The 19795-nt window shown below is 42.4% G+C and overlaps 1 protein-coding gene across 1 annotated transcript in view; it reads right to left on the bottom strand.

Moving 5' to 3' along the window:
* Positions 1-2761: 2761 nt before the first annotated feature.
* ZNF330 (zinc finger protein 330) overlaps positions 2762-19795 on the bottom strand; it is a 53802-nt gene continuing 36768 nt past the window's right edge. The window contains exons 9-10 of the mRNA XM_069743986.1: positions 15218-15335; positions 2762-6201 (exon numbers count right to left, since the gene is read on the bottom strand). Of these exons, the coding sequence (XP_069600087.1) occupies positions 5948-6201; positions 15218-15335 (372 nt within the window). The 3' untranslated portion in view covers positions 2762-5947. The remainder of the gene's footprint in view (positions 6202-15217; positions 15336-19795) is intronic.

The raw sequence follows: 19795 nt of genomic DNA, 5'->3' as shown, positions 1-19795 counted from the left end.
TCCTCGGTCTATTCAGTAAGTCGGGCCTCACTTTGCTAAAATCTATTTCATCTCTGTGTTTGTATTTTCATCTTTACTCACAGTCATTATATGTGGGGGGCTGCCTTTTCCTTTGGGGAATTTCTCTGAGGCAAGGTAGGCTTTTTTTTCTATCTTCAGGGCTAGCTAGTTTCTCAGGCTGTGCCCGAGGCGCCTAGGTCTGGTCAGGAGCGCTCCACGGCTACCTCTAGTGTGGTGTGGTAGGATTAGGGATTGCGGACAGCAGAGTTCCCACGTCTCAGAGCTCGTCCTATGTTATTAGTAACTATCGGGTCACTTTGTGTGCTCTTAACCACCAGGTCCATTGTGTTTCTGAACCACCAGTTCATAACAGTGGAGGTTCCCTGATGTTTTGGGGTTGCTTTGCTGCCTCTGGCACTGGACTGCTTGACCGTGTGCATGGCATATGAAGTCTGAAGACTACCAACAAATTTTGCAGCATAATGTAGGGCCCAGTGTGAGAAAGCTGGGTCTCCTGTTGTGAATTCCGTTCTGGAGCTCCCTCCTGTGGTTGCTAATGGTATTTTTGTGAGTTCTGCCATTGGGCTCCCTCTGGTGGTTTCGAGTGGAACTGCTGCTCCTTTAGGTAGCTGTAGCAGCTGCCTTCACTAATCGCCTTGCCTGGGTTTGTTATTTAAACCTGCTCTGGGCTTTAGTCCATGCCTGCTGTCAATGTTCTTGGTTGGATTTGGTTCTCTCCTTGGAATTCTCATATGGCCAGTCCTTGTCTGCAAAAGATAAGTTTTTGCTAGTTTTTGTTTGTCCATTTGTTTGGACTCTATTGCTTTGCAAATATGTCTCTTTTTGTTCAGCTTGTCACTAAGTCTTATTCAGGCTAGCTGGAAGCTCTGGGAAAGCAGATTTGCCCCTCCACACCGTGAGTCGGTGTGGAGTTCATTTTTGTAAACTCTGCGTGGATTTTGTAGTTTTTTATACTGACCGCACAGTATCCTTTTCTCTCTATCTAGTTTAGTATTGGCCTCCTTTGCTGAATTCTGATTTCATTTCTGTGTACGTCATTTCCCTCTCCATTCAGTCGATATTTGTGGGGGGCTATCTTTCCTTTTGGGGGTTTTCTCTGAGGCAAGATGGCTTTCTATTTCCTTCTTTAGGGGTGGTTATTTCTTGGGCTGTGAAGAGGTGTCTAGGGAGAGTCAGGAACATTCCACGGCTATTTCTAGCGTTGTTGTTAGGATTAGGGACTGCGGTCAGTAGAGATACCACCTTCTCAGAGCTCGCTCCATGTTGCGCTTTAGCCACCAGGTCATATCAGTGTGGCCTCTTAACCACCAGGTCATAACAGTCTCCCTCAGGGGTCATGGGTCTTCCAGCAGGACAATGACCCAAAACACACTTCAAAAAGCACTAGAAAATGGTTTGAGAGAAAGCACTGGAGACTTGTAAGGTGGCCAGCAATGAGTCCAGACCTGAATCCCATAGAACACCTGTGGAGAGATCTAAAAATGGCAGTTTGGAGAAGGCACCCTTCAAATATAAGGGACCTGGAGCAGTTTGCCAAGAAGAATGGTCTAAAATTCCAGCAGAGCATTGTAAGAAACTCATTGATGGTTACCGAAAGCGGTTGGTTGCAGTTATTTTGGCTAAAGGTTGTGCAACCAAGTATTAGGCTGAGGGTGCCAATACTTTTGTCTGGCCCATTTTTGGAGTTTTGGGTGAAATGATCAATGTTTTGCTTTTTGCTTCATTCTCTTTTGTGTTTTTTTCATTTAAGACAAATTAAATAAAGATAATACCAAATAATTTGTGTTTGCAATCATTTTCAGGAAGAAAATGAGTATTATCTGACAGAATTGCAGGGGTGTCAATACTTTTGGCCATGACTGTACATAACACAGACAAATAATAAACTATAATACAGAACCCTCCTGTAAAAATAGACTCGATTACACAATGTCTGTAGAGAGCACTTGTACTACACCCTTGACTTTAAAACAGAAACAGGCAAAGTGCAGCCGACGGACATACAGCCGAAGGGCTGAAACAGTGACCCACGGGCCGCACTGTGCCCTCCCCCACCCATCCAAGGTCATTGCTCTCCACATCCTCAGGATGAGTACATTGGTGGAAGACTGCGCCGCTGGACTCATTTTCCAGCAATCAGTGTGTGAGCCAGCAGTTGCGATGTCATTTTATCATGTCCTCTGTACACTGCAGAGAGTCAGTGCATCGGAGAGCAGAAGTGGAGCACCGGGGGAATGGGAGCATTTGTGATATTTGCATGAATATAGGGGGCTCTAGCTGTACACGAGAGATCACATGGAGCTCATACAGTATTTGGGGGGTTGTGTGTGGGCTCATACAGTATGTAGAGGGCTGCGTGTGGGCTCACAGTATGTAGATGGCTGCGTGTGGGCTCATACAATATGTAGAAGGCTGTGTGTGGGCTTAAACGGTATATAGGGGGATGTCAGCATACTTCTCAATATTAAGTCATACAATATTAATATAAACTTATAATTAATGTTATTAACATCTTCATGACCCTGCCTACTTTGACCTTAAATGACCTGGCCATTTTTCTATTCTGAAAAGTGTCCCTTTATGAGGTAATAACTCAGGAACGCTTCAACGGATCCTAGCGATTCTGAGATTGTTTTTTCTTGACATATTGGGCTTCATGTTAGTTGTAAATTTAGGTGGATAATTTTTGCGTTTATTTGTGAAAAAAAATGGAAATTTGGCAAAAATTTAGGAAATGTAGCAATTTTCAAATTTTGAATTTTTATTCTGTTAAACCAGAAAGTTATGTGACACAAAATAGTTAATAAAAAACATTTCCCTTATGTCTACTTTACAGCAGCACAAGTTTGGAACCAATATTTTTTTTGTTCAGAAATAAGGATTAAAAGTTGACCAGCGATTTCTCATTTTTACAACAAAATTTACAAAACCATATTTTAGGGACCACCTCACATTTGAAGTCAGTTTGAGGGGTCTATATGACTGAAAATACCCAAAAGTGACACCATTCTAAAAACTGCACCCCTCAAGGTGCTCAAAACCAGAGTCAGGAAGTTTATTATCCCTTCAGGTGCTTCACAGCAGCAGAAGCAACATGGAAGAAAAAAATGAACATTTAACATTTTTTTGTTTTTATTTTACCAAGGGTAGAAGGAGAAAGTGGAAGCCAAAAGTTGTTGTCCAATTTGTCCTGAGTACACCGATACCTCATATGTGGGGGTAAACCACTGTTTGGGCGCCTGGCAAGGCTTGGAAGGGAAGGAGCGCCATTTGACTTTTTGAATTGATAATTCGCTCCAATCGTTAGCGGACACCATGTCGCGTTTGGAGAGACCCTGTGTGCCTAAACATAGGAGCTCCCCCACAAGTGACCCCATTTTGGAAACTAGACCTCCCAAGGAAGTTCTCTAGATGTGTGGTGAGCACTTTTTACCCCAAGTGCTTCACAGAAGTTTATAAAGCACCCTCCCTGGGCTCTATTACAAGTCCCTCTGTTCCTGCGGGTCGGGTGAAATTTCAATTAACCCGTTCACCCGACCCGCAGGAACGCAATCCCGCCATGATGCATACGCTGTGTCACAGGTCGGATTGGCACAGACTTTCATGACGCATACTCTGCATCCCAGGTCGGGAAAGGGTTAATATTGAGCAAAATTAATTTTAGCCTATTGGTTCGGCCCTCCACAACAGTCACAGCCTCTCATGTGGCCCTTTGGGAAAATTAATTGCCCATCCTCGCTTTATGGTATTCAAAGAAGTTCAAGCTCGCTTGTAGCGTATCAGGTACTGTGTCAATGTGAAATAGGCTCTCATATTCTCCAACTAAACATTCAGCAAAAATAAAATTACTGTGATACATATGATGCAATGTTTTAATTTATTAAAGATGCACAGCAATCATGTATATATTCACACTTGGAACATAGACACAATAAAAGCTGCTTTTTTTTACCATGATGTGGAAATCCATAGGTTCAAAGTCCTTTTAAAGTGCTACAGAAACAGTCCATAATTCTTGAGAACTGTGTCTCCACACTGAGAACTGTGGACTGTCTTTCTGTAGAACTTTAAATGGACTTTTCACCTATGGACTAGCATATCAAACGAAGAAAAAAAAATGGCTACAATTGTGTGTATGTGCTGAATGTGAATATACATTTGATGTTTATGAATTTTTAATAAATTAAAATTTTCATCAAATATATAGCAGTGTTTTATATATACCAAATCCTGAAAACAAAAAGTTGCTACTATTGTATGTATGTACATGAACATTTTGAATTTTGAGAAAGAAAAATGTTGTTACAAATACAAAAAAAGGTAATCTATGGTAGATGGTTAGAAGGGGACTGTACTTTCAACTGACTTTGCATAAATCAATAGTGCAGGTGAACGAACAGAAGAACGTTTGTAACATCCAATCAGAGAGTTCTGCTTTTTTCTCCACTCATGTACTACGTACTACTTCTTCTTCCTTTTCCTTTGCCTTCTGAACGTGTCAGCAAGTCAGACATGAGCTGTTTCTTTCAGACAAGAGGGACTGCCAACAAAGTGATGTGTCAGGTTACACAGCCTGTTATATTCTATGGAGAGGGAAGGGGCTAGGATGAGTGAGGAGCAGGGAGAGGAAACAGGCAGACGGAAACACAGATCATGCTATCAAGTTTTATACCTGAAGGTACAATTTTCTGCATGCTGTTGCTTCTCTTTGTGTTATAAGTAAGGAATGAGGTGTATAGGAGACATCTCACCTAATCTCCCCCCGCTAGTTTAGAGTCAATTGCAAATTAAGAGATAAAGTCTCTTCAGATAAATGAATAATGCAAGATATTTTGATCGACTGCATTTTAATGAACAAAGATAGGAATTACTCATATCAGATGAATACTACAGTTAAAAGTACTGTGGAACAAGCACTTAGCCTGCTTGCACTAACTTGACAGATAGGCTGCAATGATATGATGCTACTAATTCCAAATATTAAAGCACCAAAGGTCATAACTTTAGGTTTCCATCAGCTGTATTTAGACTTGTTTTTTGTGGGAGGAGTTGTATATTAAATTGTGACTTTAATGACAATAGAATATATTGAGAGACCAAAGAAAAAATAAACATTATTCTGCGTATTAGTACAATTATAGAGGTTTTTTTTTTTTCATTTTAATAATGAACTATTTAAAACTTTTAGAGAGAAAGTTTGGTTTTTAGGTTGACATTTTGTGAAACCCAAAACTGTTTTCATTTTTTTCAATGGAGCTTTTAAAAGGGAACCTGTCAGCAGGATTGTGCGGTGTAACCTGCAGACACTGACAGGTCGGTGCCGTTATGCAAAGAAATTTTTTCCCCAAAATTACTGTTTAGGCACCTCAATTTTCCCCTAACAAAAAATTGTTTAAAAATCGATAAAGAAGTTATATGCCTAGCTAAATGGTACCATATTGAAATACATCTCATATAAAAAAGCCAGTGAAGGTGCATGTCGTGAAGGTGTTAAAGGGAACCTGTCAGCAGGATTGTGCTGAGTAACTTACAGTGTCAGGTTGGCGCCGTTATACTGATTAAAATGATGCCTTGGTTGACGAAATACATCTTGTGGTTGTTAATCTTTATTTGCAGTTTTCAGTTAATGATGTGCTCGTGCTCCAGGGAGGCCTGTGGGGGGGGGGGGCAGGGAAGGGCACAGCTCATCCAGCGGTCAGCAGCCGCCTATGGGAAGGGTACAGCTCTTGAGCCTACTCCATGAAACTTCTGAACAAGAATATAAACTTTAAATGGCACCTCACACTTTTGTTGACACTATTTTCTTTGCATAAAAGAACATGACCATTCTGCTACTGAATATTAAATAGAACTTGTAAATTTTTTTTACGGATATTACACCTGGTTGCTTCAATCACTGTCAAATATACTGCTGAAACCTGTACATTTACTCCTGAGATTCTTCATAGTGGGCATAGCCACTGGCATATGTCCGGCCTATATTCAAGTGACTAAATGGTTCAGAAGCCTCATTGTCAGAGTCCCCATCCCCTTCCTCATCCTCATCATCATCTTCCTCATCATCATCATAGTTTATGTCTGAACCACCAGAGGCGAGATTCTTCCAGTAGTTCTCATAGCCGGAAGCACCGTCGTCATCTTCATCAGCTCCGCTCTGCCTGCCAAACTTCAGTGTGCGTGCTAAAGAAAATAAAAGAAATGCAATATTTTAATAAAGATTTAACATCAATTCGAACTACAGGTACATACTGATATTTTATGGTAGAATGAAAAATATGGAAAGGTTGAACCTCAGGTACCAAAAGTGGAACAGAGGTTTATTAACCCCTTCATGACCCAGCCTATTTTGACCTTAAAGACCTTGCCGTTTTTTGCAATTCTGACCAGTGTCCCTTTATGAGGTAATAACTCAGGAACGCTTCAACGGATCCTAGCGGTTCTGAGAATGTTTTTTCGTGACATATTGGGCTTCATGTTAGTGGTAAATTTAGGTCAATAAATTCTGCGTTTATTTGTGATAAAAACGGAAATTTGGCGAAAATTTTGAAAATTTCGCAATTTTCACATTTTGAATTTTTATTCTGTTAAACCAGAGAGATATGTGACACAAAATAGTTAATAAATAACATTTCCCACATGTTTACTTTACATCAGCACAATTTTGGAAACAAAATTTTTTTTTGTTAGGAAGTTATAAGGGTTAAAATTTGACCAGCGATTTGTCATTTTTACAACGAAATTTACAAAACCATTTTTTTTAGGGACCACCTCACATTTGAAGTCAGTTTGAGGGGTCTATATGGTTGAAAATACCCAAAAGTGACACCATTCTAAAAATTGCACCCCTCAAGGTACTCAAAACCACATTCAAGAAGTTTATTAACCCTTCAGGTGCTTCACAGCAGCAGAAGCAACAAGGAAGGAAAAAATGAACATTTAACTTTTTAGTCACAAAAATTATCTTTTAGCAACAATTTTTTTATTTTCCCAAAGGTAAAAGGAGAAACTGAACCACGAAAGTTGTTGTCCAATTTGTCCTGAGTACGCTGATACCTCATATGTGGGGGTAAACCACTGTTTGGGCGCACAGCAGGGCTTGGAAGGGAAGGAGCGCCATTTGACTTTTTGAATCAAAAATTGGCTCCACTCTTTAGCGGACACCATGTCACGTTTGGAGAGCACCCGTGTGCCTAAAAATTGGAGCTCCCCCACAAGTGACCCCATTTTGGAAACTAGACGCCCCAAGGAACTTATCTAGATGCATAGTGAGCACTTTGAACCCCCAGGTGCTTCACAAATTGATCCGTAAAAATGAAAAAGTACTTTTTTTTCACAAAAAAATTCTTTTAGCCTCAATTTTTTCATTTTCACATGGGCAACAGGATAAAATGGATCCTAAAATGTGTTGGGCAATTTCTCCTGAGTACACCAATACCTCACATGTGGGGGTAAACCACTGTTTGGGCACATGGTAAGGCTCGGAAGGGAAGGAGCGCCATTTGACTTTTTGAATGAAAAATTATCTCCATCGTTAGCGGACACCATGTCGCGTTTGGATAGCTCCTGTGTGCCTAAACATTGGCGCTCCCCCACAAGTGACCCCATTTTGGAAACTAGACCCCCCAAGGAACTTATTTAGATGCCTAGTAAGCACTTTAAACCCTCAGATGCTTCACAAATTGATCTGTAAAAATGAAAAAGTACTTTTTTTTCACAAAAAAATTCTTTTCGCCTCAATTTTTTCATTTTCACATGGGCAGTAGGATAAAATGGATCATAAAATTTGTTGGGCAATTTCTCCCGAGTACGCCGATACCTCATATGTGGGGGTAAACCACTGTTTGGGCACTCGGCAGGGCTCGGAAGGGAAGGCGCGCCATTTGACTTTTTGAATGGAAAATTAGCTCCAATTGTTAGCGGACACCATGTCGCGTTTGGAGAGCACCCGTGTGCCTAAACATTGGAGCTCCCCCACAAGTGACCCCATTTTGGAAACTAGACCCCCCAAGGAACTTATCTAGATGCACATTGAGCACTTTAAACCCCCAGGTGCTTCACAGAAGTTTATAACGCAGAGCCATGAAAATAAAAAATAATTTTTCTTTCCTCAAAAATGATTTTTTAGCCTGGAATTTCCTATTTTGCCAAGGATAATAGGAGAAATTGGACCCCAAATATTGTTGTCCAGTTTGTCCTGAGTATGCTGATACCCCATATGTGGGGGTAAACCACTGTTTGGGCGCACGGCAGGACTCGGAAGGGATGGCATGCCATTTGGCTTTTTAAATGGAAAATTAGCTCCAATCATTAGCGGACACCATGTCACGTTTGGAGAGCCCCTGTGTGCCTAAACATTGGAGATCCCCCAGAAATGACCAAATTTTGGAAACTAGACCCCCAAAAGAACTAATCTAGATGTGTGGTGAGGACTTTGAACCCCCAAGTGCTTCACAGAAGTTTATAACGCAGAGCCATGAAAAAAAAAAAAAAAATTATTTTCTCAAAAATGATCTTTTAGCCTGCAATTTTTTATTTTCCCAAGGGTAACAGGAGAAATTTGACCCCAAAAGTTGTTGTCCAGTTTCTCCTTAGTACGCTGATACCCCATATGTGGGGGTAAATCACTGTTTAGGCACATGCCGGGGCTCGGAAGTGAAGTAGTGACGTTTTGAAATGCAGACTTTGATGGAATGCTCTGTGGGCGTCATGTTGCGTTTGCAGAGCCCCTGATGTGGCTTAACAGTAGAAACCCCCCACAAGTGACCCCATTTTGGAAACTAGACCCCCAAAGGAACTTATCTAGATGTGTGGTGAGCACTTTGAACCCCCAAGTGCTTCATAGAAGTTTATAATGCAGAGCCGTGAAAATAATAAATACGTTTTCTTTCCTCAAAAATAATTATTTAGCCCAGAATTTTTTATTTTCCCAAGGGTAACAGGAGAAATTGGACCCCAATAGTTGTTGTCCAGTTTCCCCTGAGTACGCTGATACCCCATGTGTGGGGGTAAACCACTGTTTGGGCACACGTCGGGGCTCAGAAGGGAAGTAGTGACTTTTGAAATGCAGACTTTGATGGTATGGTCTGCGGGCGTCACATTGCGTTTGCAGAGCCCCTGGTGTGCCTAAACAGTAGAAACCCCCCACAAGTGACCCCATTTTAGAAACTAGACCCCCCAAGGAACTTATCTAGATATGTGGTGAGCACTTTGAACCCCCAAGTGCTTCACAGACGTTTACAACGCAGAGCCGTGAAAATAAAAAATCATTTTTCTTTCCTCAAAAATGATGTTTTAGCAAGCATTTTTTTAGATTCACAAGGGTAACAGGAGAAATTGGACCCCAGTAATTGTTGCACAGTTTATCCTGAGTACACTGATACCCCATATGTGGGGGTAAACCACTGTTTGGGCACACTTCAGGGCTCGGAAGTGAGGGAGCACCATTTGACTTTTTGAATACGAGATTGGCTGGAATCAATGGTGGCGCCATGTTGCGTTTGGAGACCCCTGATGTGCCTAAACAGTGGTAACCCCTCAATTCTACCTCCAACACTAACCCCCCCACACCCCTAACCCTAATCCCAACTGTAGCCATAACCCTAATCACAACCCTAACCACAACCCTAATTCCAACCCTAACCCTAAGGCTATGTGCCCACGTTGCGGATTCGTGTGAGATATTTCCGCACCATTTTTGAAAAATCCGCGGGTAAAAGGCACTGCGTTTTACCTGCGGATTTTCCGCGGATTTCCAGTGTTTTTTGTGCGGATTTCACCTGCGGATTCCTATTGAGGAACAGGTGTAAAAAGCCGCGGAATCCGCACAAAGAATTGACATGCTGCGGAAAATACAACGCAGCGTTTCCGCGCGGTATTTTCTGCACCATGGGCACAGCGGATTTAGTTTTTCATATGTTTACATGGTACTGTAAACCTGATGGAATACTGCTGCGAATCCGCAGCCAAATCCGCACCGTGTGCACATAGCCTAATTCTAAAGGTATGTGCACACGCTGCGGAAAACGCTGCAGATCCGCAGCAGTTTCCCATGAGTTTACAGTTCAATGTAAACCTACGGGAAACAAAAATCGCTGTACACATGCTGCGGAAAAACTGCACGGAAACGCAGCGGTTTACATTCCGCAGCATGTCACTTCTTTGTGCGGATTCCGCAGCGGTTTTACAACTGCTCAAATAGAAAATCGCAATTGTAAAACCGCAGTGAAATGCGCAGAAAAAAACGCGGTAAATCTGCCATAAATCCGCAGCGGTTTAGCACTGCGGATTTATCAAATCCGCAGCGGAAAAATCCGCAGAGGACCAGAATACGTGTGCACATACCGAAACCCTAACCCTAGCCCTAACCCTAACCCTACCCCTAACCCTAGCCCTACCCCTAACCCTAGCCCTAACCCTAGCCCTAACCCTAGCCCTACCCCTAGCCCTAACCCTAGCCCTAACCCTAACCCTACCCCTAACCCTACCCCTAACCCTAACCCTATTCTAACATTAGTGGAAAAAAAAATTTTCTTTATTTTTTTATTGTCCCTACCTATGGGGGTGACAAAGGGGGGGGGGTCATGTATTATTTTTTTTATATTGATCACTGAGATATAATCTATCTCAGTGATCAAAATGCACTTTGGAACGAATCTGCCGGCCGGCAGATTCGGCGGGCGCACTGCGCATGCGCCCGCCATTTTGGAAGATGGCGGCGCCCAGGGAGAAGACGGACGGGACCCCGGCTGGATCGGTAAGTATGATGGGGGGGGGGATCGGAGCACGGGGGGGGCGAATCGGAGCGCGACGGGGGGGGCGAATCGGAGCGCGGCAGGCGTGGAACGGAGCACGGGGGGCGTGGAACGGAGCACGGGGGGGCTGGAACGGAGCATTGGGGGGTGGAACAGAGCACGGGGGGGTGGATCTGAATGCAGGGGGGGGGTGATTGGAGCACGGGGGGGTGATTGGAGCACGGGGGGAGCGGACAAGAGCACGGGGGGGAGCGGAGCACTGGATGGAGGGGAGCCGGAGCAGTGTACCGGCCAGATCGGGGGGCTGGGGGGGCGATCGGTGGGGTGGGGTGGGGGCACACTAGTATTTCCAGCCATGGCCGATGATATTGCAGCATCGGCCATGGCTGGATTGTAATATTTCACCCGTTATAATGGGTGAAATATTACAAATCGCTCTGATTGGCAGTTTCACTTTCAACAGCCAATCAGAGCGATCGTAGCCACGAGGGGGTGAAGCCACCCCCCCTGGGCTAAACTACCACTCCCCCTGTCCCTGCAGATCGGGTGAAATGGGAGTTAACCCTTTCACCCGATCTGCAGGGACGCGATCTTTCTGTGACACAGCATATGCGTCACAGGTCGGATTGGCACCGACTTTCATGACGCATACGCTGTGTCACAGGTCGGGAAGGGGTTAATATTATTTACAGCTACAAAGCTGCTCTTCAGCTGTGTCTGGTATGGCTGTGCCACAATTCCAGATGCAAGTCCTTCATTAGGGAGGCACTGTTAAGGTACATTCACATTTAGTTTTTCATGTGAACTTTGCAAAATCTATTTCAATAACTCCATGTGAACATACCAATGTGACATCTTTGTTTGATCCACAGATTTTCACTGAGCCACAAGCAGTTTTAAAAAGAAGTATGTGTCTGTGGCCCATGAGACCCTGAGCATGTTCTATTCTCACCAGATCTGAGAATCAGATGCTGCCATTAAAGTCTATGGGGATTCATGTGACACGGATAAAACATGAAAGACAGGACTTTGTACTTCAGAGTTCCATCATAATAAAACTTCCATAGTCTCACCCATTTTTAACTGATACATTGTTATTCATAATTGGGAAAAAAAAGTTCAGACAGTGAAAAAAGGGATACAAAAAAAAAATAATGCTACAAGGATGACACCTGAGAAAAAAACTGGTCTGTTTCTCTTGTATGGGAACATCCACATGGAATTGGAGACTAGCCTTAGGGAAAGGTTGCCCCTGTCCATGTTAGCACAAACTAATGGTATATCAGTTATAGCCATATTTACAGTCCCTGGAAGATGCAACCGCAAAACGCACGTTGGGGTCAAGAGGCACAGCCTGTCACTTGGCAGTGGATTTTCTGGTGGACACGCTTAGAGGTAATATGTTGAGGAATGGATACTGTGCAGTCTGTGTATGTGTGGATGTTTGAAGGGACGATGCAATAGTATTTGGTCATGGGTGTTCCACTGTATGGGTGAACTGCGCCCTTAGTACCTGCTTTGAAATTGTGGATATGGCTTCTGTTTCCCCACTTTTGTCCACTGGTAACATGGAAAGTCGCTAGTTGTAAATATTGTATCATTAGTGTCTATTTGAGAGTATGCAACATTTTACTGACTATATATTTACCTCTATTACTAAAAGACCTTAATCTTTGTGGATACATTTCCGTATCCAGTAATTTTGCGTAGTTCCACACTTTGCTGGCCTCTGTTTGTTTCGTTTGAGGCACCATCTGTTTTATTGTTTAGTAATTTATTGATGTTTAATAAATAAATTAAATGGTTTTAAAATTCTGTGCTCATAGAAACACTTCTTGATCCTATTGTTGGTAATTATAATAGGATTGTTATGTTTGAATCTTGTTATGGAGTGTGGCCTATCCCCGTGTAGGGTCTATGGGCATGGGTAATGTGCTTATATTTACAGTTAGGTCCAGAAATATTTGGACAGTGACCGAATCTTTGTGGTTTGGACTCTGCATGCCACTGGTTTTTTTTTTTTTTTTTTTATTTAAAATAAAACAACCAAGATGCAGATGAAGTGTAGACATCCAGGTTTCATGAAAGGGGTTGAAGAAAAATATCCTGTGTTCTTCAATCGGGTAGATTTTGTGAAGAGATTTTTCTTCATCATGGGAAGGATTCAGCGAACATCCACCACTGCTGTCTTCCGTGGACGTCAAGACATTTTGAGTTCTTAAGTTCAGTGTGCTCTTTTTTTTTTCAGAATGTACCAAACTGTTGATTTGGCAACTCTTATAACATGTCTGACATCTCTCTGATGGATTTCTTCTTTTTTTCAGCCTAATGATGGGATATTTCTCTTCCATTGAGGGTTCCTTTGACCGCATGATGTTCACAGCAACAGCTTCCAAATGCAAATGCATCTGGAATTAGATCCAAACCTTTTATCTGCTTAATTGATGATGGATTAATGGGGAAATAGCCCATGTAGCCTACTAATGAGCTTTTGAGAAAATTGTTCAATTAATTTTGGTCCCTTTAAAAAAAAAAAAAAAGACAGCTACATATATTAAAAAGCTGGGGTGTACAGGATTTTTCACCAGCCCGGAAGCATGGGGTGACAGCGTGCACAGACCTGGGACGTTGTGTAGGTAAGAGACTTTTCGCAAGATGTCTCTGTCTGCACTGCGCTGCACCAACCTCCTGGCCAGTGGTACCTCACTCCTCCGGAAGGCATCCCGTCCTGGACATCCTGCAGAGCTGGGTAAGTCCAACATACCGCTCTTCTTAGGTTCCCTCAAGGACAGGAAACCAAACTGTTGCGGAGGAGAGGTACCTCCCTTTTATTCAGTAGGTTTCCTGCTCTTGATGGGCGGATACCCTCTCTCAGGTGCTGCTGTCATGGGAGAAGGGGAAAAGCTGTAATACCTAAACCATTACTCTAATTAGGATGTGAATACCCTCAAAAGTGGAGAGTCTTGACTCAGTTTTTGTTGATTACATAACTGTATCTTGAATATGTTCTGGTAGACAGCTATAATGCTAAAACTTGTGTCATTATCAAAATATTTCTGGACCTAACTAATGCTAAGCTGGTCAATGGGAAAGTACAAAACCTTTAAAAAAAAAAAAGTTTCCTCATTCTTAATTTATTACAGACTTCACAAAAGTTTCCTATTTTAATTATGTTTAATTAGAAAACTGGTATATTCAGTATCATATTCTTGTGCTCACTGTATGTTTTCGAGAACTGCAATAATGATACTCAGAAAGGGACAGCACAACAGCGGTCTCAAAATGAAGATTGAATGGGGAACATCAACATTGTTTTGGACCTTGGAGACTTCTTGGTGGAAGGAGGGGAGCAAGCTTGCTGGAAAGCAGAAAGAAGAAGGAGAAAATCTGACCTTGTGATGAACTCACTGCAAAATAGTTTTCTAAAGTAGATGGTGCGGCTGAACAGTGACAGAGTTGTGTACAGCGGAGGTCAGGAATGCTGGATTAGGCTAGATGTGGCACACCCGGTGACCCCTCCTGCACTCCATATGCTGACATAGGGCCAGGTGTCTGACCTATTAGCTGTTAACTTATTACAGAAATGCTGTAGTCATCATTTTTTATGGTTCTTGGATCAGTGTGGCACATTATCTGATTTTTCAGATACCGGAAACAATCCCATAGAAAGCAGAGTCATTTCTGGCATCAGAACAATTTCTGAAAAAAAAAAACATCAGCGGGCCATATATACATGAATGCACCTACAAACATTGAAATGCACATGAGTTTCTTACTGATGTGTATGGATTAAATGGCTTGTCCAGGACTTGGATACTAATGGCTTGTCCTTAGAATAGCTCATCAATATCAATTCTTTGGAAGTCAAACACCTGGCACCCTCACCAATTGGCTGTTTGCACAACTCGGTACCAAAGAATGAGTTATCAATAATATAAAGTCATAGACAACCCCCTCTATCTTTCATGTAAAAAATCTTCAGATCGGAAATCCAGGACCTAAACTGATCTTTTTAATCAATCCTCAGCCAATAATGTACAAACTATAAAACTATACTAAAAGATATACAGCCACTGTTACACAGACGCATCAATGTGAATGTAGCAGATAGGCTAGTTAAAGGGGTTGTCCAGGTTCGGGATGAAAGTCAGCACTCGCTGTGTCTGCAGGCTTTTGAATCCTCAGAGTGTGAGCACTGCCGGCGGCGAGAGCGGGAGGTTACATAACCGCAAGTACGGGATGTGCATACTGCCGGCCACATTTCGACTAGACGTGCATGGTCTCACATACTTTGAGTGAACTAAGCAAGCAGAACTCATGACTGCACGTATGCAAAATCGCATCCGGTGAGGACTCAGAAGTCTGCAGTCACAGTGAGACTGCTGACTTTCATCCTAGACCTGGACAACCCCTTTAACTTTTATACTTTATTAAGAAAAACTTACTGGACATGCTCAGATTCTTTGTTTCCTGTGTTTCATGGCCACATTTAGGGCAGGGAGGCGCCTTTCCCTTCTCAGTCTTGAACACTTTGCTCCGAGCATGATCATCACAGAAACAAGCCTGTTCACATTACAATGAGACATATTAATCATCAGGAGACAGTTTTAGGCTAAAAGTAATTAACATTTCATCCATATTTAAATATTGTTTTGATAAGAAGGGGTTAACACACAACGCCAATCTACATGCCCAATTAATGGCATATGATCTCCCAAGATGTGGGGAGAGGTCTCTCTCCTATGAAAAAGTATAACGACAGAAAAAGCCAATCACTCCCGAAAAGTAACTGTGTACAAAACAATAGAATAACTGATGAATTGTGCTTTTTTTTTGCTTTACAAGTAAACTGGATCTGTTATAAAATGCAGCACAAGCAAAACATTTCTTCATTTTCCAAAATTACCCACAATGTTAATTTTAACCTAATGTTCTTTGTAGTGTTGTTTCCTGGTTACTAAAGTGAAAACAAAAACAGATGAGAAGCAAATGAAAACCAAATGCGGCTCAAAAATGGTTTGTACTAAGCATCTCTGAACCAGCTTTCCTATAATAAAAATAATAAAACATGACGGGAAACATCCGGGACGGGAAGCCGGTGCTCACCCACTGATTACAACCACACAGAAGGAGGCTGATCCGGTTCCCCACCCTTGGTTTTGTAACTATTTTTACACTTTTGACATACACACATAAAACATGAATTCTAAAATACATAAAAATCATATTATACAGCTAGACCCATAAATATTTTTTGGAAAAGCAGAAACTTAGCCTGTTATTAAAATGCCACTTTCCAATCACGAACGTTGGTGTAAAACAATAAGGTTTAATAAAAAGGCACAAAAATGAATGTTTGTGGCTAAAATGTGTCCCATGCAGAGCTTCAAAGGCTCCGCTTTTTGTGCATTAAGGAAACATGATCAATACTGTAATCCTGGAAAACACTGGGTTGGTGCCACGAGCAGTAAACATACACAGAATTAGAGCTCTGTCTACATGGACACTTTGCACTGTCAAAATCAGTCCCTGAAGCATCAGAACTATTTGTCAATAACAAACAGTAACAACAACATTTCCATAAATTATTCCTGGAACAGGCACCATGATCTGCTTAATGTACAAAAGGTCCTATTATGTCTTAAGGGGAAGGTGTTAAGCAGAATGATTAAAGGTACCTTCACACATAACGATATCGTTAACGATATTGTTGCTTTTTGTGACGTAGCAACGATATCGTTAAGGACATCGTTATGTGTGACAGCGACCAACGATCAGGCCCCTGCTGGGAGATCGTTGGTCGCTGCAGAAAGTCCAGAACTTTATTTCGTCGCTGGACTCCCTGCGGACATCGCTGAATCGGCGTCACACACGCCGATCCAGCGATGTCTTCACTGGTAACCAGGGTAAACATCGGGTTACTAAGCGCAGGGCCGCGCTTAGTAACCCGATGTTTACCCTGGTTACTAGCGTGAACGTAAAAAAAAACAAACACAACATACTTACCTTCCGTGTCTGTCCTCGGCGCTGTGCTTCTCTGCACTGTGAGCTCTGCTTTCCGGCTGACCGGCGCTGACAGTGCAGAGGAAAGCAGAGCGCCGGAGGACAGACAGCGGAAGGTAAGTATGTTGTGTTTATTTTTTTTTACGTTCACGCTAGTAACCAGGGTAAACATCGGGTTACTAAGCGCGGCCCTGCGCTTAGTAACCCGATGTTTACCCTGGTTACCAGGGGACTTCGGGATCGTTGGTCGCTGGAGAGCTGTCTGTGTGACAGCTCTCCAGCGACCAAACAGCGACCGACATCGTTGTCGGTATCGCTGCAGGGTTGCTTAGTGTGACGGTACCTTTAGACCTGCTTCACACAACGTTTTTGTAAAAAAAATAATTAACCCCTTTACCCCCAAGGGTGGTTTGCATGTTAATGACCAGGCCAATTTTTACAATTCTGACCACTGTCACTTTATGAGGTAATAACTCTGGAACTCTTCTACGGATCCCGGTGATTCTGACATTGTGTTCTCGTGACATATTTTATTTGTGAAAAAAAACTGAAATTTGGCAAAAATTTCACAATTTTCCAACTTTGAATTTTCATGCCCTTAAATCACAGAGCTCTGTCACACAAAATACTTAATAAGTAACATTTCCCACATCTCTACTTTACATCAGCACAATTTTGGAACCAAAACGTTTTTTGTTAGGGAGTTATAAGGGTTAAAATTTGACCAGAGATTTCTCATTTTTACAACATCATTTTTTTTTTAGGGACCACATCACATTTGAAGTCACTTTGAGGGGTCTATATGATATAAAATACCCAAGTGTGACACCATTCTAAAAACTGCACCCCTCACGGTGCTTAAAACTACATTCAAGAAGTTTATTAACTCTTCAGGTGCTTCACAGGAATTTTTGGAATGTTTAAAAAAAAAAAAAAAATGAACATTTCATTTTTTCACAAAAAAATTACTTCAGATCCAATGTTTTTTTTTATTTTACCAAGGGTAAAGGGAGAAATTGGACTCCAAAAGTTGTTGTGCAATTTGTCCTGAGAATGCGGATACCCCATATGTGGGGGTAAACCACTGTTTGGGCTCATGGCAGAGCTCGGAAGGAGCGCAGTTTGACTTTTTCAGCGCAAAATTGGTTGGAGTTGAGATCGGACGCCATGTTTTGCTTGGAGAGCCCCGATGTGCCTAAACAGTGGAAACCCCCCCACAAGTGACCCCATGTTGGAAACTAGACCCCCTAAGGAACTTATCTAGATGTGTGGTGAGCACTTTGAACCCCCAACTGCTTCAGAGAAGTTTATAACGTAGAGCCGTAAGAATTAAAAATCATATGTTTTCCACAAAAATGATCTTTTTGCCCCCAATTTTTTATTTTCCCAAGGGTAACAGAAGAAATGGGACCCCAAGAATTATTGTGCAATTTGTCCCGAGTACGCCGATACCCCATATGTTGGGGTAAACCATTGTTTGAGCGCACGGGAGAGCTCAGAGGGATGGAGCGCCAGATTTTACTGTTATGGTTTGCAGGAGCCATGACCCACTGGGAGAGTCCATGAGGTGCCAAAACAGCAGAACCCCCACATAAGTGACCCCAATTTACGAACTACACCTCTCAATTACAGTAATTCATCTAGGGGTGTAGTGATCATATAGACACCATGGGTGTGTCACAGAATTTTATACCATTGGGCAGCCATGCGGGGAGACTCGGGAGGAACGGAGCGCTATTTGCCTATTCAAGTGAATGGGTCTGTGCTAGTGTTGAGCGATACCTTCCGATATTTGAAAGTATCGGTATCGGATTGTATCGGCCGATATCCGAAAAATATCGGATATCGCCGATATCGATACCCGATACAAGTCAATGGGAAACAAATATCGGAAGGTATCCTGTAATGGTTCCCAGGGTCTGAAGGAGAGGAAACTCTCCTTCAGGCCCTGGGATCCATATTCATGTAAAAAATAAAAAATAAAAATAAAAAATATGGATATACTCACCCCTCCAGTAGACCCTGGACCTTAGCGGTGTAACCGGCAGCCTCTGTTCCTAAGAATGCAGGGTGAAGGACCTTCGATGACGTCGCGGCTTGTGATTGGTCGCGTGAGCGGTCACATGAGCGTTACAGTAAGGGCTGTTCCCCGGCGCCGGGTGCTGAACACGGCTCTCATCATTCTCCCCTGCTTGTGCCATTTTCCGGCAGAGCAAGGGAAAATGATGAGAGCCGTGTTCAGCACCCAGCGATGGGGAACAGCGCTTACTGTAACACTTCTTCCCTGCCGCCTGTCCTTGTTAATAAATAATAATCTTTATTTTTATATAGCGCTAACATATTCCGCAGCGCTTTACAGTTTTACACACATTGTTGTACTGATGCGTCACACGTATGCCACACGTGTGCCGCAAGTATTACACACACGGACATTGACATCTCCGGTATCGGAAGATATCAGGACATGTGAAAGAGGCCTTATAGCGGGTTTTTATGTTTGGCTGCTGTCACACACTAAAAGACGCTTTTTATTGCAAAAAAAAGTTTTCGCATCACCACATTTTGAGAGCTATAATTTTTCCATATTTTGGTCCACAGAGTCATGTGATGTCTTGTTTTTTGTGGGAGGAGTTGATGTTTTTATTGGTACCATTTTCGGGCACGTGACATTTTTTGATCGCTTTTTATTCTGATTTTTGGGAGACAGAATGAGCAAAAAACAGCTATTCATGAATTTCTTTTGGGGGGGCGTTTATACCGTTCCGCGTGTGATAAAATTGATAAAGCAGCTTTATTCTTCAGGTCAGTACGATTACAGCAACACCTCATTTATATCATTTTAAGTTTTGTCGCTTTTATACAATAAAAAGTATTTTATATAAAAAATAGGGATTTTTGTGTGTACTCACCGTAAAATCCTTTTCTCCGAGCCACTCATTGGGGGACACAGGACCATGGGGACACAGGACCATGGGTTATGCTGCTGTCACTAGGAGGCTGACACTAAGCTGAGACAAAAA

This window comes from Ranitomeya imitator, chromosome 1, assembly GCF_032444005.1.
Source record: "Ranitomeya imitator isolate aRanImi1 chromosome 1, aRanImi1.pri, whole genome shotgun sequence".
Classification (NCBI taxonomy): Eukaryota; Metazoa; Chordata; class Amphibia; order Anura; family Dendrobatidae; genus Ranitomeya; species Ranitomeya imitator.
This window is presented reverse-complemented; position numbering and strand designations above follow the sequence as displayed.